Source organism: Sebastes fasciatus, chromosome 1, assembly GCF_043250625.1.
Source record: "Sebastes fasciatus isolate fSebFas1 chromosome 1, fSebFas1.pri, whole genome shotgun sequence".
Classification (NCBI taxonomy): Eukaryota; Metazoa; Chordata; class Actinopteri; order Perciformes; family Sebastidae; genus Sebastes; species Sebastes fasciatus.
Window position 1 is genome coordinate 44785375 of NC_133795.1, and position 17664 is coordinate 44803038.

Consider the following 17664-nt stretch of genomic DNA (forward strand, 5'->3'; position numbering starts at 1 on the left):
ACAACCAGGCAGCCCCGCTTCTTCCGTTTACCCATCTTCAAGGCAGCAGCGAAACAAATCCGCCAGAACAATCCATACAATTATCAGGACATGCTCCAATTTGTGCCAGTCTATAAATGTTAGTGTTACTAAGCAGAAAACCAAAGCAAAAACCACAGAGTTTGAGCTAAATTTCCAAGTCCTGGATTAGCTGCGATGACAATAAAATGAACCAAACCCTGGTCAGGATATTGTTTTTCACATATTAATCCTTCCAAGTCAGTCCATCTGTTCCTGGGTTTTGACTCAAAACGCAACATCTAGAACAGCAAGAAACACACATATAGTTGCACACACACACACACACACACACACAGACATCTCTTTCCTACCTGTGTTTCCTCCTGCACCACTCTGTACTGTTCCTTCCACACGGACATCTTCGTGACTTCGTCTTTCCTCATCGCCCTCTCTTTCTTCAGCTCTGGACTCCAAAACGTCTTAATGGAGTTCATGGAGGAGCTCAACTTGGACTCCTTAGCCTCCAGCTAAAAGAAATCAACATGCATTTGTTTTAATAGATGTTTATTTGTATCGATTGGGACCTTAAAGATCCTCAATCTTTGATTAGAGATCAACATGCCTCCTAATATTACTTTTTTCCAATTCATTTGCTTTTAGTTTGTTCTGGTATGTAAAATAAATGGATAAATGTTCAGAGAGGTGTGTGTGTGTGTCTGCAAGTGTCCTTACTTCTCTGCGTAGTAGTTCGTTCTCTCGCAGCACTTCTCTTAACTGTGTCTGTAGGTCTGACATTGCACCGTCTCTCACCTGGTAACACAAACACATAAAGTATAAATGGAAAGTGTTAAGCATAATCCAAATTTGCAGCTGCCACTACTAAGAGCTGGTGAAAATCTACCATATGAAATATTGTTTGTGAAGCACTTTGAAACTGTTACTTTGATTAAAACTTCAAATATGCTTTGCAGATACATTCTGTTCATATAGTGCACACCTAACTTCAGTATTAATGAGAAAACGCTCCCCGTGCAAATGTTTAATTCATCCTGACATCAGAACAGCAGTGTGCCACAGAATTAAAAATATCTTGGATGAATTTTTAAACAACAAACAGACTCTGCTTTTGGTTTTGAAACACTCGTTTTAGGTAAAGGTAGAAAAAGGTTTAGAGTCGAGCTTTGGAGTGATAGCATCCTCACAGTACATGTAACATACATTACATGAATGTGACATACAACAGAGGAAAATAAGAGTTGAAGAGAGATGAAGAAATGTTTTTTGTTTAAGAAATAATTAGCAGAGGAGGGAGGTATGAGAGGGAGAGGAAGGAGAGAAGAGCTCTAAGGTTATGACTAATGGTGCAGAGGTAGTGGGAGGGCAGACCTTAGTCTATTTAAACATACTGTAGGAACACCCACATAGCTCTTATATTATTTAGTTGAGGCGTGACTTAAGAAGAAAATATTAACCCTTGCACAGGAAGCTGAATTTAGCTTAAATGCCTTGAAGCACCCAGCTCCCCTACGGCATCAAACAGGAGGATAATTCATGTGTGACAAAACATTTTGTTTGCTAAGTGCAATTGATTTTATCTTTTTGTGTTTCTTCGTTCAAAGGTGAGACAAACATTACCCAAAATCAATTGTATCCACACATTCCTTATCGGTGTATTCCAAACTTCTTTTGAGCTCAACTATTTTAGATCATGTGCAGGACTATTTCTAGTACATAGCGACTTGATTTCTTGACGTCACCATGAGGTTGCCAGGCAACCGGCGGTGACTTAAGGCCCTGACACACCATTCAGGCCGGCGGTGAGCATCTGTCGCCCTAGTTTTTGCGGCGTGTCTCGCACCGATGGCTTTAGTCTGCCCTTGTCGGAGGCTTTTTTGTTCGATTCAGCATGTTGAATCTGTGGCGGAGCTCGTCGGCGAGAGAAATCACTCTGATTGGCTATTCAGCTTTAAGCGAATCGGTGCACGAGAAGAGAACCCGATGTGAGGAAAGCAAGCAAAGTCAACAGGGCACACACAGAATTTCTTCTCATTTTTCATCTTCACCTAATCTGATCATTCCAACACACAGATGTTTTCAAAACATGGCCATCTGGAATGAAGCTAAGTGGTGAGTGAGAGTGGTGTGAAAATGGTCGGCAAACGCTGCTTTATTTTATGTATGTATCATAACAACGGCTTGTATATATCTGCCGTCCTCGGTCTTCCGGTTTCCCTTTTTGAAAGACGTACGTGCTAACTGGCCGTCGGCTGTAGTCTTTGCGGTGTGTTTGAGTGCAACTTTTTTGCCAAGACATGGTCAAACATGCAACAGTCGGCCTTCATCGCCAGCACGTAACCCTCCATAAGACCTCAACTAGTTGTTTTTTACACTTTGGTTTTTGTGCAGATAAAACAAACACGTTTTTTAGTGTCATATTGAATGGACAGATATGAGAGTGGTAACAATATTCTGATCTTACTCTCGGCAAGAAAGCATATTTTCTAAAACTATTCCTTTAATGCTATTTTCATCTTTAACTTCCAGAAACCTCCAAGTTATTTTGTGTCTTAGTTGTTTCGCACAACACAGCAGCTTTTCAAATGTTTGTTCTTGTAGCTTTACTTTCTTTCAATTCTATCATACATACTCAACAAAAGATTTGAAGACAAAAATTAGACAGACAAACAAGGTGATCAAATTTCAAAGGTTGCAGCAATAAAAGAAGAAGCAGTGCGATGCCTCACCTGTCTCATGGAGTGAGGCACAGTAGCCGCCTGTGGAGGCTGGTTATGCATCTCCCCCCCAAATGCTATTGCATCACTGGGCATCATAACACCTCCTCCAGTGTTTATATTGGGACTGCTCCCCATGATGGCCGCCCTGACCCCATAGGGTATCCTGGCCCCGGCCCTGCCCAGGGTCATGGTGCTTTTGGGCAGCGAGGGGTTCAGCCCACTGCCCAGGCTCCCGATGCCGATCGAGTCATCGACTGTGTCAGCGAAGTACATAGGACCGCCCGTAGCGTAGGCGGCATTTAGAGACTGAATATTCTCCATGGACAGGGTTTTACAGGAGCCAGTGAGTCCGCCGGAGGAGCTGCTGCTGCTGTTCCGCCGGTGTCCAAGGCGTGGGGAGCGAGGGAGGCGTGGGGAGCGACCGGGGCTCCCAGACACTGACCCGTTACCATTGGATCCAACAACATCCAGCTTTGAGACGGAACGAGAGCTACCGTACATGGTAAGAGAATATGGTGTGTATACTGTAGAGGCGAAAGAGTGTCTGGTTCAAATTAATAAATTGAGCAAATCAAAAATACATGCTCAAAATGGCACACAGAGCAAAAAAGATAAGATGGATGTCCAAAAAAAAATCTGAAATACTAAATGTAACAGCTGAAAACTCCCGTTGAAATATCCTGATGCAGTGCTGACATAGCTGTGATCAAGGCCGTTCCAGCACCCGCACCGAAATCAATGGGCTTTGTTAGAAAGCAGGAATCAATAGACCATCCCCTTTAGATACAGGCAGCAATGTAAAGCAGGTAAATCCACAAGGGTTGGGATGAAGGGATCACCTAAAAAGAAAGGGAGAAAGAGACAAAGACTTAGTGATCAGTGGAACAAATATATACTGCACTTTAGATACAAAGAAATACACCAGATTTTTACCAGGTTCGGGTTTTGATTAGGGACACACCGATTTATCGAACAAACATCGGTATTGGCCGATATTTGCCTTGTCGTCACTGGCGAATGTCGTCTTATTTACTGGCAGTGGCTGATGTTTATCTGTTGGGTTGCATAAATTTTACACTGCCTAACTACTGTATGTTGGTTATCAAACATTTTTTAAAAATTAATATTTTTCATGTGAAAGAAGGTTATATTAAAGTTGTTTCATACAACTTGTTTCATTCTTGTTTCATACAGGACAGTGTAATGAAATGCTGAATGACTTTAAAACAGCTCAGTTATTTTTTTGCAATGGAGATGTTTCTCTGGCACAAAAAAGGAATAACTAGCAGCAACAACAATAACATCGGCATCGGCTATCGTCCAAATTAAGTTATTTTAAATATCGGTAACAGTTTAGGCCCAGAATTTCACAATCGGTGCATCCCGAGTTTTGATTTATCTACTTTTAAGACTGGGTTCATGTCTTTGCGTACAGTATTTACTTGCAGGTTAATGCATGTTACTAAAGCATAAACAATATGCTCAGCCCAAACAGGCTTACAATACACCATTATTTAGAAAAAAATACAGAAACCAGAGTAGCAACATAAATTACAAATAATACTAAATAAATAAACCATCCTGACATTTTTTCCAAGCTTTAGAAACAAAGGTAGCCAACTTATACGCGTTAAAAGTAAATAGCCATTCCATTCTCTCATCGTCATAAAGAAAACCAAACTGTTCAAAAGATAAACCAGTATTTAAGTAAAGAACATTTTGACCAATGATGGCGCCAGATGAAAAGTCGGCGGTTCAGAGAGACCACGAATGTCTCCACCAAATTGCTTGATCATCCATAACAGTTGTCAAGACACTCTACTCTAAAGTACAAGAGTCAAAAAAGTAAGGGGATCACCAAAGTAAGTCGGCTTCATCCTCTGGGGAACATGAAGGTTTGTACCAAAATGTGTGCTGATCAAATTTGGGCCTGTTTGACGTGATAAATTAAAAGTCAAAAGGATTGGCAAAGTCTGACCTCTCCAATAATCACTCATAAAAGATTTGAAGACAATTTGTTTCTGCCACCATACTGGCATGTACACACATACACAGTAAGTAAGAGAAATATGTACGGCTGATACGCTCAGTCCTCAGTCAAAAAGCAGAAGCATCAGCTGATGTGTTGGATCATATGATCACACAGGCCGCTTTGTCTCTCCACCACCCATTACACCCTCTTAAGATCACACTACGTCCTAACACCTTTGGGCATCACATCAAAGTTACTGTCCTGCAGCTGTAATAAAGCAGATAACATTCAATCAGCTGATCTAACATCCATAAAGGCAAATAATTAGTTTGCCTCCTGGATGAATTACATGTACTAAAATAGAATAATCCATGTTTTTTTTTATTATTCAGTCAATTATATCTTGTTATTAATCCATTTTGTTCTGCATGAACAATGTGGGAAGAAAACATAAATCAAAAAAAGATAAAATAAATGATTATGTAATCATATGAGTCAAACTGGATAGACATTTTATGGGGCACATTATTAATTGGATGGATGACCGATGCCAAAAAGGTAACGTATTATAAATATTCAAACGGATTAAGTAAATCAGGTCAAAGAAACCTTGTAATTAACACAGCTGTGGAAATAATGAGAAATGTCATTCCTATCAATTTAAAAGGTATAATCTGTAGCATTTTACGGTCTCTTGCAAAAAAAGATGAACATAAATCATGAGTGCTGGCTCTCACGATGGCTCTCAAATGCCTCAGAGGCTGCTGAGGATTCAATCTTTGTGTTGCGAATGCTCTAATCTCCCAGGCCCCCTGAACTACCCACCATGTAACATAGGAAGGAAATGCAAAGGCATAGGACAGAGGAAAAAGATTAGGCAGTTATATCAACATTTTCCTCAGACATATTATACAATTACAAAGAACGACTAAAATTAGAATATATTCACTTATTATGTACCGAAAAATTAACTTCCATGGGTTCCGCCATTTCTGACAACGTCAACAAACACGTCACGACTCGTGGACTCTGAGCTTTCAGAAACGTTCCACTTACGAGGTCGCGAATACCACAAGATGGACTCTTCTCGTGAACACGGTAAATACGACTCCATTTGGAGTCAGTTACTGTATAAGGAAGCACATTTACAGCTATGTAAAATTGATAGCCAGCTGGTCAACAGTCATCATTCAGTCATTTAGGTTTCCTTGGAGACAGTGATGTCATCCTCAGGTCAGTGGACACATGACCCATCGGACACACCATCTGATCCACACTCTCCCCTTACAAGAATGACCTAAAGTGAACTGAACCGCTGCAGAAATAGTCAAGAATGAAAACTTGTGGAGCTCCAGTTCAATGTTAACATGAAGTCTAGTTTCCAAATATTGCACAATTACAACATAAGTATTCAGATTTCATAACATTATACATAAACTTTGGATGGGTGCAGTATAATTTTAAGATAAAGAGATTTGAAAACTAGTGCTTTGCTTGTAAAGTATGGTGGAGTTTGTACACATTTCTTGTTGAGTAGTTAGTCTGAAAAATGTTTCCCCCAACATGCGGCCTCTTGCAAATTGCTAAATACAATAGTTAACATTTCATTTCAAGTATGATTAACTGTGCAGCCCTTTGGTCGACCCCTTTACAGTAATCTCCCTGCACCTCTAGTACTTTGGGTCCTGACCCGGGCCTTTAACAGCCCTGCAGTAGTGTATCCTTACAACTGATGTTCTGCTAGACACAGATCTTTGGCCAGGGAGATGTTACTGACAACCAGTCAGTTACAGCTACACACACACACACACACACACACACACACACACACACACACACTCACTCAAACACTAAAAGGAACCATCTGCTGTGTCTCCCCTCGGGCCAAAAACACACACCTGGATAGAAACAGGCCAGGACCCTGCCTCTAGCACACACACACATACACACACAGACACACACAGACACTTATTTACAGTATATGCACTTATGCAAACTAAAACTGTGCACATGTGCAGATCTACACAATTAGTCAGACAAAGATGAATCAATCCACGTACAAACAAACGTCGAATAGACGACACATTCACAGATGAACACACATGCACATCAGCTCAATGGCCGTGAGTGATCATGTCACTAACAACACACATCTTATGCTTCATTTGAGGCCAATATGAGACTGCGGAGATAGATAGTGTGTGTGTGTTCGTGTTCAGGGCTTTCCTCCTCCTCCGCCCCCCTGGACCTGCTGACCTGTACATAATGTATATGCTCATGTTCCAATTCTCCCTATAATGCAAAACATGCACAGTATGTCTAAGCCTTTATTTAACCATTTATTGAACACACGCACACAGCTCTTTTTCAGTCAACAATCAAAAATATCCCAATTAGCAATAGCATTATTTTTCCTGTTTCATTACTTTAGTCTGGTAGAGGTACAGGACAATAAATACACATCCACTTCTGAACTACTTATCTTGTTCAGGGAGCTGGAGCCTATCCCAGCATGCATTGGGGCAAGGGTACTGCACACCCTGGACAGATCGCCGATCTATCACACGGCTAAACACACACTTCTTTTTATTTTTATTGGCTTGAGGATGTCATGGAAACCACAACACACACCATGTTGTTTTGTTTCTACAGTTCAAGTCTAAGGGTCACATGAATAAACCACCAGTGCGTCCCACAGGCTGAGAATATATTTGTGGTGGTTTTAGACTCTGAGAGAGCTGGGGGTGACCAGCATTGAGAGTCGGATGACAATAATAATAACCTCAAGCTCATAAATTCATATGAACCAACCACATTTTAATATAAAACATACCAATGCCACTGGAAACAAGCACGCACGCCTATGTTGGCATCATGAGATCGAGAAAACACACGAGCATATGACTGTCCAAGATCCATCTGTCAACAGGCGAACCATCCCTCTTGCCCTTTCACACAAATGTGAGAAAGCAACGTGGTGCTGCCGTAAGAAACATCTGTTCAACAGTGCTACACTGAGAGTTCATGGAAGTTCAATCTTGTCCTTAGAAATAAGGTGTAGTTTGACAGCACAAAAAACCTTCACTAGCTTTTTTCAGAGCTTTCAATCCCATCTCACAGTCGTCATCAGCAGATGGATTTTGCTGCAGTTGAAAGCCCTGCAATTGGACCTTGAGTTTGATGTGCCACTGGGCATAGGATGTCCTGGTTAAACATGTTTTGAGCACGTATTTAAACATTAAACCTTAAAACATTAAAGCTTGAATGTAATGGACGTTCGTGTCTGTGTAAAAGTCCCGCATTAAAAAATCAGATCAGTATCCTGACAAAATATGGATTGTTATGCCTGATTCACACTACAAGACTTTCAAAGCCGTCAGATCACAGCACTGTTCACACTACACAACTTGCTGTCTTGTAATCGGGAGTCTTGAAGTCGTGTGGTTTTCACACTACATGACTTATCGGCGACAGGGAGGTCACACGCTACAAGAGAAATACACGGTAAATGGCGTGATACCAAACGTGAGACATATTGCTGATGTTGTCGTTGGCACGTGTTCACAAAATAGCCTGTTCCCACGGGTTTCCACACGGATATTTAGCATGCTAGATATCTAGGAATGTGTCTGCGATGCATCGGCGAGCCTTTCACCTTGCATCTTTGAGCAGTTCACAGCGCTCCAATGAGCAAATCAGAATTTGTGGGGCTTTTGTCGGGGATCTCAAAATCCTGTGGGGGAGCAGAAAATGTTGTTATAAAAGCCAATATCTAACGGGGGCATCTATCATTTACAGCTTAGCCCCCTTTTATCATATGCTGTGCTATGAATATCCATCCATAAAATGCCCCACTACAACCACAATACCTACTGGAACAGCTCCTGAAACAGGCCCTGGAGTGAACTTAAGAACTAAAATAACCTCGTCCCCCTTTATGTCCACAAAACACTCAACAGGAAACACCAGCACACACAACGCCCTGTGTTTCATCCTCTGCCTCCCTGCGCCGTTACTAACAGCCATCCTGAGCTGCATGTCTCATTTTTCCTCCACACACACACACACAGTGTTGTCATAGGCCTCACAAGCGCCTAGAATATCACACTAGGATACCAAGAAAGTCTCCGTGGTTGAGTGCCACGTACTGTACTTGTACTTGTGTATATAATCAGTATGTGCCGGCGCAGCAGAGAACTGATTTTTGTAGTCATTTTCACAACATGGTTACGTAGCAACTCCAAACTTAACATGACATTTCATCACCTTTTAAGTTAGTTAATATGGCGAACTTGTTGTTGCCTATTACAGTAACTCATCCATTTCTTTATCCCATACCTCTAATCCCTCCCTTCTCGCTCGTCTCTCTGATGCTTTCACTTCCTCTCACTGCCTCTCTTTCTCCATCAGCATTCCTGAAGGTGTTCAGCATTTTCTATTTATGTGACAACCACACATCCATCTGTCACACTGCACAATGCAACACACACACACACATACACCACTCAACCTATACTTAGCCGGCCGGTGTTTCAGCGTGGGAGCCGAATTTTACAAAGTTCGCGTCTCGCCTGGGGATCAGGGGCTCAGAAAAACACATTATACTCATCCTGAATATTATTATTTTCCATTACTCTCGGTTCCTGTCAAGCTCGCCGCGATATGATGTGGCTGGGAAGGACTTGCTGGTGCTGTCTGGGGTAACACACATCTCACTGAAAGTCAACTCGACAGCCCAGCTGACGGGGAAAGCCGCGCTCGCTCTGCATCTAATCTGTCTGAAGATTTAAGGGGATGACCCGTCGTTCATCACAGTCAGCTTTTTTAACCTTCACAGCTGCTTCATCGTGACGATAACAACATTAACTCTCTGAAGATCTCATTGTTATTGAGTGCAAAGGTGAGGTGAATTATCTCAACCCCAATAGTTTTCATAGTGAGACTGTGTAGCAGCCCAAGTGTCATCAAGGCCCAGTATTTACTTCTATTGACATCTAAGAATTACATTAATGATGTCAAACCATTATGTGATTTTAATCTTTAAAGAAGTTCATTTTATTTGTGCCAACATCTCCAGTGGCAATTGGCATGTTAAATTAATAGCAATCTAATATATTTATGAAACATTAATATACAAATAGTGATGAATAAATAAGAAGAAATTGGCTGACATAGAAACAAAAACAAACTGGAGCAGGAAAGAAATGCTGCTAGAATTCGAAGTGCATCAGAAATTTAGACATGTGCAGACAGATGCATATTAAGTGATCCCATTTAATTGTGTTTACACACTGATAAATGCAAAAACATAAAAAGTGGTGTAGCTTTCGGGCTGGGCGATATGGCCAAAATCATCTATCCCGATCCGTCATTTCATAACTAGATAAAGATATATATATATATATATCACAATATAGCATATTTTCTGGTAATTCAATAAATAAATGATCTACATGAAATAACCACATGGTAAAGCCTATGTTTGTGTGAATTGAATACTTGACAAATGAAAAGTACGGAGTATTTTCTCATTTAATTAAGAACTTTAGTGCAAAGCAAACATAACAGTTTCAAGGGAAATGTAGAGAAAAAATTAGGGCTGTCAATCGATTAAAAATATTTAATGCGATTAATCACACGATGGTCCATAGTTAATCCCGATTAATCACAAATTAATCGCATATTCTTTACCTGTTCAAAATTAAATTAAAGGGAGATTTTTCAAGTGTTTAATACTTAATTATCGACATCTATATATGTCTATGTATGTATATATTTATTATTGGAAATCAATTAACAACACAAAACAATGACAACGAGAGCTGCACGCAGCTATGAAAGGGCCCTCGCCCCTGCGTGCATGTCGGGGGAACGCGCACGTCCGAGAACCCGCTGTCGTGCATTCCCGTGAAAGTCGGAAACTGCACGCAACAGTTAGAGTGAATTTTCTGCTTGGAGCGTGTGGCGCTGTAAATGACGGTTCACGAGTTATGAAGGGGGGCGTGGCTAATGTGTAGGGGGCGGGCATAACATTCACCAATGAAACAGGAACTCTCTGCTGAGTTATATGACACTTCCCACAAGACTCTACGACAAACGGATCATGAGTTATGAAAGGGGGCGGGGCTAATGTGTAGGGGGCGGGCATAACCTTCACCAATGAAACAGGCACTCTCTGCTGAGTGATATGACACATCCCACAAGACTCTACTACAAACGGTTCATGAGATATGAAAGGGGGCGGGGCTAATGTGTAGGGGGCGGGCATAACATTTACCAATGAAACATGAACTCTCTGCTGAGTGATATGACACTTCCCACAAGACTCTACTACAAACGGTTCATGAGATATGAAAGGGGGCGGGGCTAATGTGTAGGGGGCGGGCATAACATTTACCAATGAAACAGGAACTCTCTGCTGAGTGATATGACACTTCCCACAAGACTCTACGACAAACGGATCATGAGTTATGAAAGGGGGCGGGGCTAATGTGTAGGGGGCGGGCATAACCTTCACCAATGAAACAGGCACTCTCTGCTGAGTGATATGACACATCCCACAAGACTCTACGACAAACGGTTCATGAGATATGAAAGGGGGCGGGGCTAATGTGTAGGGGGCGGGCATAACATTTACCAATGAAACATGAACTCTCTGCTGAGTGATATGACACTTCCCACAAGACTCTACTACAAACGGTTCATGAGATATGAAAGGGGGCGGGGCTAATGTGTAGGGGGCGGGCATAACATTTACCAATGAAACATGAACTCTCTGCTGAGTGATATGACACCTCCCGCAAGACTCTACGACAAACGGTTCATGAGTTATGAAAGTGGGCGGGGCTTTGACTATATTTTTGCATTTACATATAATCAGGACTGGACCCTTATCATACCTGAGAAATTTGGGGGAGATCGAACTATGTACAGTTGAGTTAGGGTTTACCCACTCTCTGCTGAGTGATATGACACATCCCACAAGACTCTACTATAAACGGTTCATGAGATATGAAAGGGGGCGGGGCTAACGTCTTGGGGCGGGGCTATGAGTATATTTTTTCATATACATGTCATCAGTACTGGAGCAACATCATACCTGAGAGATTTGGGGCAGATCGGACTATGTACAGTTGAGTTACAATAACTGCCGAATGGCTCAAAATGGCCGCCACGCCACGGTCCGCTCGTTAAGTGAACACTCACCATTTTAATAACTTTTCATCCTCAAGGTCTTGAGATGGTCCTGACCAAATTTCAAATCGATATGATCAAATCTGTAGGAGGAGTTCGTTAGAGTACGCGGCCAATAAAACGCAAAAATTGGGAAAATCGTACATAAAATCCAATATGGCCGACTTCTGGGTGGGCGGAGCTCATTGAGTATGAGTATATTTTTTCATATACATGTCATCAGTACTGGAGCAACATCATACCTGAGAGATTTGGGGCAGATCGGACTATGTACAGTTGAGTTACAATAACTGGCGAATGGCTCAAAATGGCCGCCACGCCACGGTCCGCTCGTTAAGTGAACGCTCACCATTTTAATAACTTTTCATCCTCGAGGTCTTGAGATGGTCCTGACCAAATATCAACTCGATCTGATCAAATCTGTAGGAGGAGTTCGTTAAAGTACGCGGCCAATAAAACGCAAAAATGACATAAAAATCCAATATGGCCGACTTCTGGGTGGGCGGGGCTAATGAAACCCAATGAGGAATATGTTTCAAATCATGAGTGGGATATGCATACCAAATTTCATGATTATCGGATCAACTTTGACAAAGTTAAAATTTCAACGCGTTAGGGGGCGCTATAGAGCCGGCTAAACACACTGAGCCTAATGGCTATATATTTAAATAAAGTTCACAGGTGTCTATCATTTTGCCAAATTTCATGAGTTTTCGAGTACCTAAAGGTATGTTCAAAATCTGAAAGACATAAGGGGGCGCTAGAGAGCCAACATGCCCCGCCCAAGCAAAATTTCACCACTAAAATTAAGTAATTACTAGTTTGGATGTGCGTGTAAAGTTTCATACATTTTTGTGCATCCTAAAGTCTTCAAATATGCGTTCGTAAATTCTAAAATCACGCAGGAAATCCAACATGGCTGACTTCCTGTTTGCCGAAAAAATCTCAAAATCATTTAATCCAGGTATGAGGGCGTGAGCAATGACATACTTGAATTTCGTGAAGATCGAAGAAACTTTCTCTGAAAAACTGCGTACGTTAGGGGGCGCTATGGAGCCCCCTGGAGACACCCGAGCCCAGTCACTCCAGAACATTGAATTTCCCACCAGTTCTGACGCATACTCCATTTTTCGTGAGTTTTGGGGATGGCTAAGGTCGTCAAAAACGCGATATTCCAGCAGAAAAAGAATAACGAGAGCTGCACGCAGCTATGAAAGGGCCCTCGCCCCTGCTCGCGGGTCGGGGTTGCTGGCGGGACGCCGACCGACGCGAAACCGAAACTCTGACGAGCGCCACGACGCCTGCCGCAAGGCTCTACGACAAGCGGTTCACGAGTTATGAAGGGGGGCGTGGCTAATGTGTAGGGGGCGGGCATAACATTCACCAATGAAACAGGAACTCTCTGCTGAGTTATATGACACTTCCCACAAGACTCTACGACAAACGGATCATGAGTTATGAAAGGGGGCGGGGCTAATGTGTAGGGGGCGGGCATAACCTTCACCAATGAAACAGGCACTCTCTGCTGAGTGATATGACACATCCCACAAGACTCTACTACAAACGGTTCATGAGATATGAAAGGGGGCGGGGCTAATGTGTAGGGGGCGGGCATAACATTTATCAATGAAACATGAACTCTCTGCTGAGTGATATGACACTTCCCACAAGACTCTACTACAAACGGTTCATGAGATATGAAAGGGGGCGGGGCTAATGTGTAGGGGGCGGGCATAACATTTACCAATGAAACATGAACTCTCTGCTGAGTGATATGACACTTCCCGCAAGACTCTACTACAAACGGATCATGAGATATGAAAGGGGGCGGGGCTAATGTGTAGGGGGCGGGCATAACATTTACCAATGAAACATGAACTCTCTGCTGAGTGATATGACACTACCCACAAGACTCTACTACAAACGGATCATGAGTTATGAAAGGGGGCGGGGCTAATGTGTAGGGGGCGGGCATAACATTTACCAATGAAACAGGCACTCTCTGCTGAGTGATATGACACCTCCCGCAAGACTCTACGACAAACGGTTCATGAGTTATGAAAGGGGGCGGGGCTAATGTGTAGGGGGCGGGGCTACCCTTAACGAATAAAACAGGAACTCTCTGCTGAGTGATATGACACCTCCCATAAGCCTGTACGACAAACGGTTCATGAGATATGAAAGGGGGCGGGGCTAACGTCTTAGGGCGGGGCTATGAGTATAATTTTTCATATACATGTCCTCAAGACTGTACCACCATCATACCTGAGAAATCTGGGGCAGATCGGACTATGTACAGTTGAGTTAGGGTTAACCCACTCTCTGCTGAGTGATATGACACATCCCACAAGACTCTACTATAAACGGTTCATGAGATATGAAAGGGGGCGGGGCTAACGTCTTAGGGCGGGGCTATGAGTATAATTTTTCATATACATGTCCTCAAGACTGTACCACCATCATACCTGAGAAATCTGGGGCAGATCGGACTATGAACAGTTGAGTTACAATAACTGGCGAATGGCTCAAAATGGCCGCCACGCCACGGTCCGCTCGTTAAGTGAACACTCACCATTTTAATAACTTTTCATCCTCGAGGTCTTGAGATGGTCCTGACCAAATTTCAAATCGATATGATCAAATCTGTAGGAGGAGTTCGTTAAAGTACGCGGCCAATAAAACGAAAAAATTGGGAAAATCGTACATAAAATCCAATATGGCCGACTTCTGGGTGGGCGGGGCTAATGAAACCCAATGAGGAATATGTTTCAAATGATGAGTGGGATATGCATACCAAATTTCGTGAATATCGGATCAACTTTGACAAAGTTAAAATTTCAACGCGTTAGGGGGCGCTATAGAGCCGGCTAAACACACTGAGCCTAATGGCTATGCAGTTACATAAAGTTCACAGGTGTCTATCACGTTGCCAAATTTCATGCGTCTACGAGTATGCCAAGGCATACGAATGGATGTTCAAAGGCAAAAAGGACATAAGGGGGCGCTAGAGAGCCAACATGCCACGCCCAAAAAAAATTTCACCACTGAATCAAAGGGATTACCTGTTTGGATGTGCGTGTAAAGTTTCATGAGATTTGGTGCATCCTAAAGTCCTCAAAAATGTGTTCGTAAATTTTAAAATCACGCAGGAAGTCCAACGTGGCTGACTTCCTGTTGGCCGAAAAAACCTCAAAAATATTTAATGTGCCATTGAAGATGTGAGCAATGACATACTTAAATTTCGTGAAGATCGAAGTAACTTTTTCTGGAAACCTGCTTTCTATAGGGGGCGCTATCGAGCCCGCTGGTGCACCCGAGCCCAATCACTACAGAATATTGCAATTTTCGCCACTTCTGACGCATATTCCAATTCTGGTGAGTTTTGGGGATGGCTAAGGTCGTCAAAAACGCGTTCTTGCAGCAGAAAAAGAATAATAACGAGAGCTGCACGCAGCTATGAAAGGGCCCTCGCCCCTGCTCGCGGGTCGGGGTTGCTGGCGGGACGCCGACCGACGCGAAACCGAAACTCTGACGAGCGCCACGACGCCTGCCGCAAGGCTCTACGACAAGCGGTTCACGAGTTATGAAGGGGGGCGTGGCTAATGTGTAGGGGGCGGGCATAACATTCACCAATGAAACAGGCACTCTCTGCTGATTGATATGACACTTCCCACAAGACTCTACGACAAACGGATCATGAGTTATGAAAGGGGGCGGGGCTAATGTGTAGGGGGCGGGCATAACCTTCACCAATGAAACAGGCACTCTCTGCTGAGTGATATGACACATCCCACAAGACTCTACTACAAACGGTTCATGAGATATGAAAGGGGGCGGGGCTAATGTGTAGTCGGCGGGCATAACATTTACCAATGAAACAGGAACTCTCTGCTGAGTGATATGACACTTCCCACAAGACTCTACTACAAACGGATCATGAGTTATGAAAGGGGGCGGGGCTAATGTGTAGGGGGCGGGCATAACATTCACCAATGAAACAGGCACTCTCTGCTGAGTGATATGACACTTCCCACAAGACTCTACTACAAACGGATCATGAGTTATGAAAGGGGGCGGGGCTAACGTGTAGGGGGCGGGCATAACATTCACCAATGAAACAGGCACTCTCTGCTGAGTGATATGACACCTCCCGCAAGACTCTACGACAAACGGTTCATGAGATATGAAAGGGGGCGGGGCTAACGTCTTGGGGCGGGGCTATGAGTATAATTTTTCATATACATGTCCTCAAGACTGTACCACCATCATACCTGAGAAATCTGGGGCAGATCGGACTATGTACAGTTGAGTTACAATAACTCCCTGTTTCATGGCGAATGGCTCAAAATGGCCGCCACGCCACGGTCCGCTCGTTAAGTGAACACTCACCATTTTAATAACTTTTCATCTTCAAGGTCTTGAGATGGTCCTGACCAAATTTCAAATCGATATGATCAAATCTGTAGGAGGAGTTCGTTAAAGTACGCGGCCAATAAAACGCAAAAATGACATCAAAATCCAATATGGCCGACTTCTGGGTGGGCGGGGCTAATGAAACCCAATGAGGAATATGTTTCAAATGATGAGTGGGATATGCATACCAAATTTCATGAATATCGGATCAACTTTGACAAAGTTAAAATTTCAACGCGTTAGGGGGCGCTATAGAGCCGTATAAAAACAAACTGAGCCTAATGGCTATGCAGTTACATAAAGTTCACAGGTGTCTATCATTTTGCCAAATTTTATGAGATTCCGAGTACCTAAAGGTATGTTCAAAATCTGAAAGACATAAGGGGGCGCTAGAGAGCCAACATGCCACGCCCAAGGAAAATTTCACCACTAAAATTAAGTAATTACTAGTTTGGATGTGTGTGTAAAGTTTCATAAATTTTTGTGCATCCTAAAGTCTTCAAATATGCGTTCGTAAATTCTAAAATCACGCAGGAAGTCCAACATGGCTGACTTCCTGTTTCCGGAGAAATCTCAAAATCATTTAATCCAGGTATGAGGGCGTGAGCAATGACATACTTGAATTTCGTGAAGATCGAAGAAACTTTCTCTGAAAAACTGCGTACTCTAGGGGGCGCTATGGAGCCCCCTGGAGACACCCGAGCCCAGTCACTCCAGAACATTGAATTTCCCACCAGTTCTGACGCATACTCCACTTTTCGTGAGTTTTGGGGATGGCTAAGGTCGTCAAAAACGCGATCTAGTGGCAGAAAAAGAATAATAACGAGAGCTGCACGCAGCTATGAAAGGGCCCTCGCCCCTGCTCGCGGGTCGGGGTTGCTGGCGGGACGCCGACCGACGCGAAACCGAAACTCTGACGAGCGCCACGACGCCTGCCGCAAGGCTCTACGACAAGCGGTTCACGAGTTATGAAGGGGGGCGTGGCTAATGTGTAGGGGGCGGGCATAACATTCACCAATGAAACAGGAACTCTCTGCTGAGTTATATGACACTTCCCACAAGACTCTACGACAAACGGATCATGAGTTATGAAAGGGGGCGGGGCTAATGTGTAGGGGGCGGGCATAACATTTACCAATGAAACAGGCACTCTCTGCTGAGTGATATGACACCTCCCGCAAGACTCTACGACAAACGGTTCATGAGTTATGAAAGGGGGCGGGGCTAATGTGTAGGGGGCGGGGCTACCCTTAACAAATAAAACAGGAACTCTCTGCTGAGTGATATGACACATCCCACAAGACTCTACTATAAACGGTTCATGAGATATGAAAGGGGGCGGGGCTAATG

At 43.2% G+C, this 17664-nt stretch overlaps 1 protein-coding gene across 1 annotated transcript in view; it reads right to left on the reverse strand.

Annotated features, from left to right (window-relative positions):
* Positions 1 to 223: 223 nt before the first annotated feature.
* The window catches only part of LOC141776043 (ELKS/Rab6-interacting/CAST family member 1-like), an 87904-nt gene continuing 70463 nt past the window's right edge, over positions 224 to 17664 (reverse strand). The window contains exons 2-4 of the mRNA XM_074649702.1: positions 2745 to 3574; positions 733 to 810; positions 224 to 527 (exon numbers count right to left, since the gene is read on the reverse strand). Of these exons, the coding sequence (XP_074505803.1) occupies positions 300 to 527; positions 733 to 810; positions 2745 to 3236 (798 nt within the window). The 5' untranslated portion in view covers positions 3237 to 3574 and the 3' untranslated portion in view covers positions 224 to 299. The remainder of the gene's footprint in view (positions 528 to 732; positions 811 to 2744; positions 3575 to 17664) is intronic.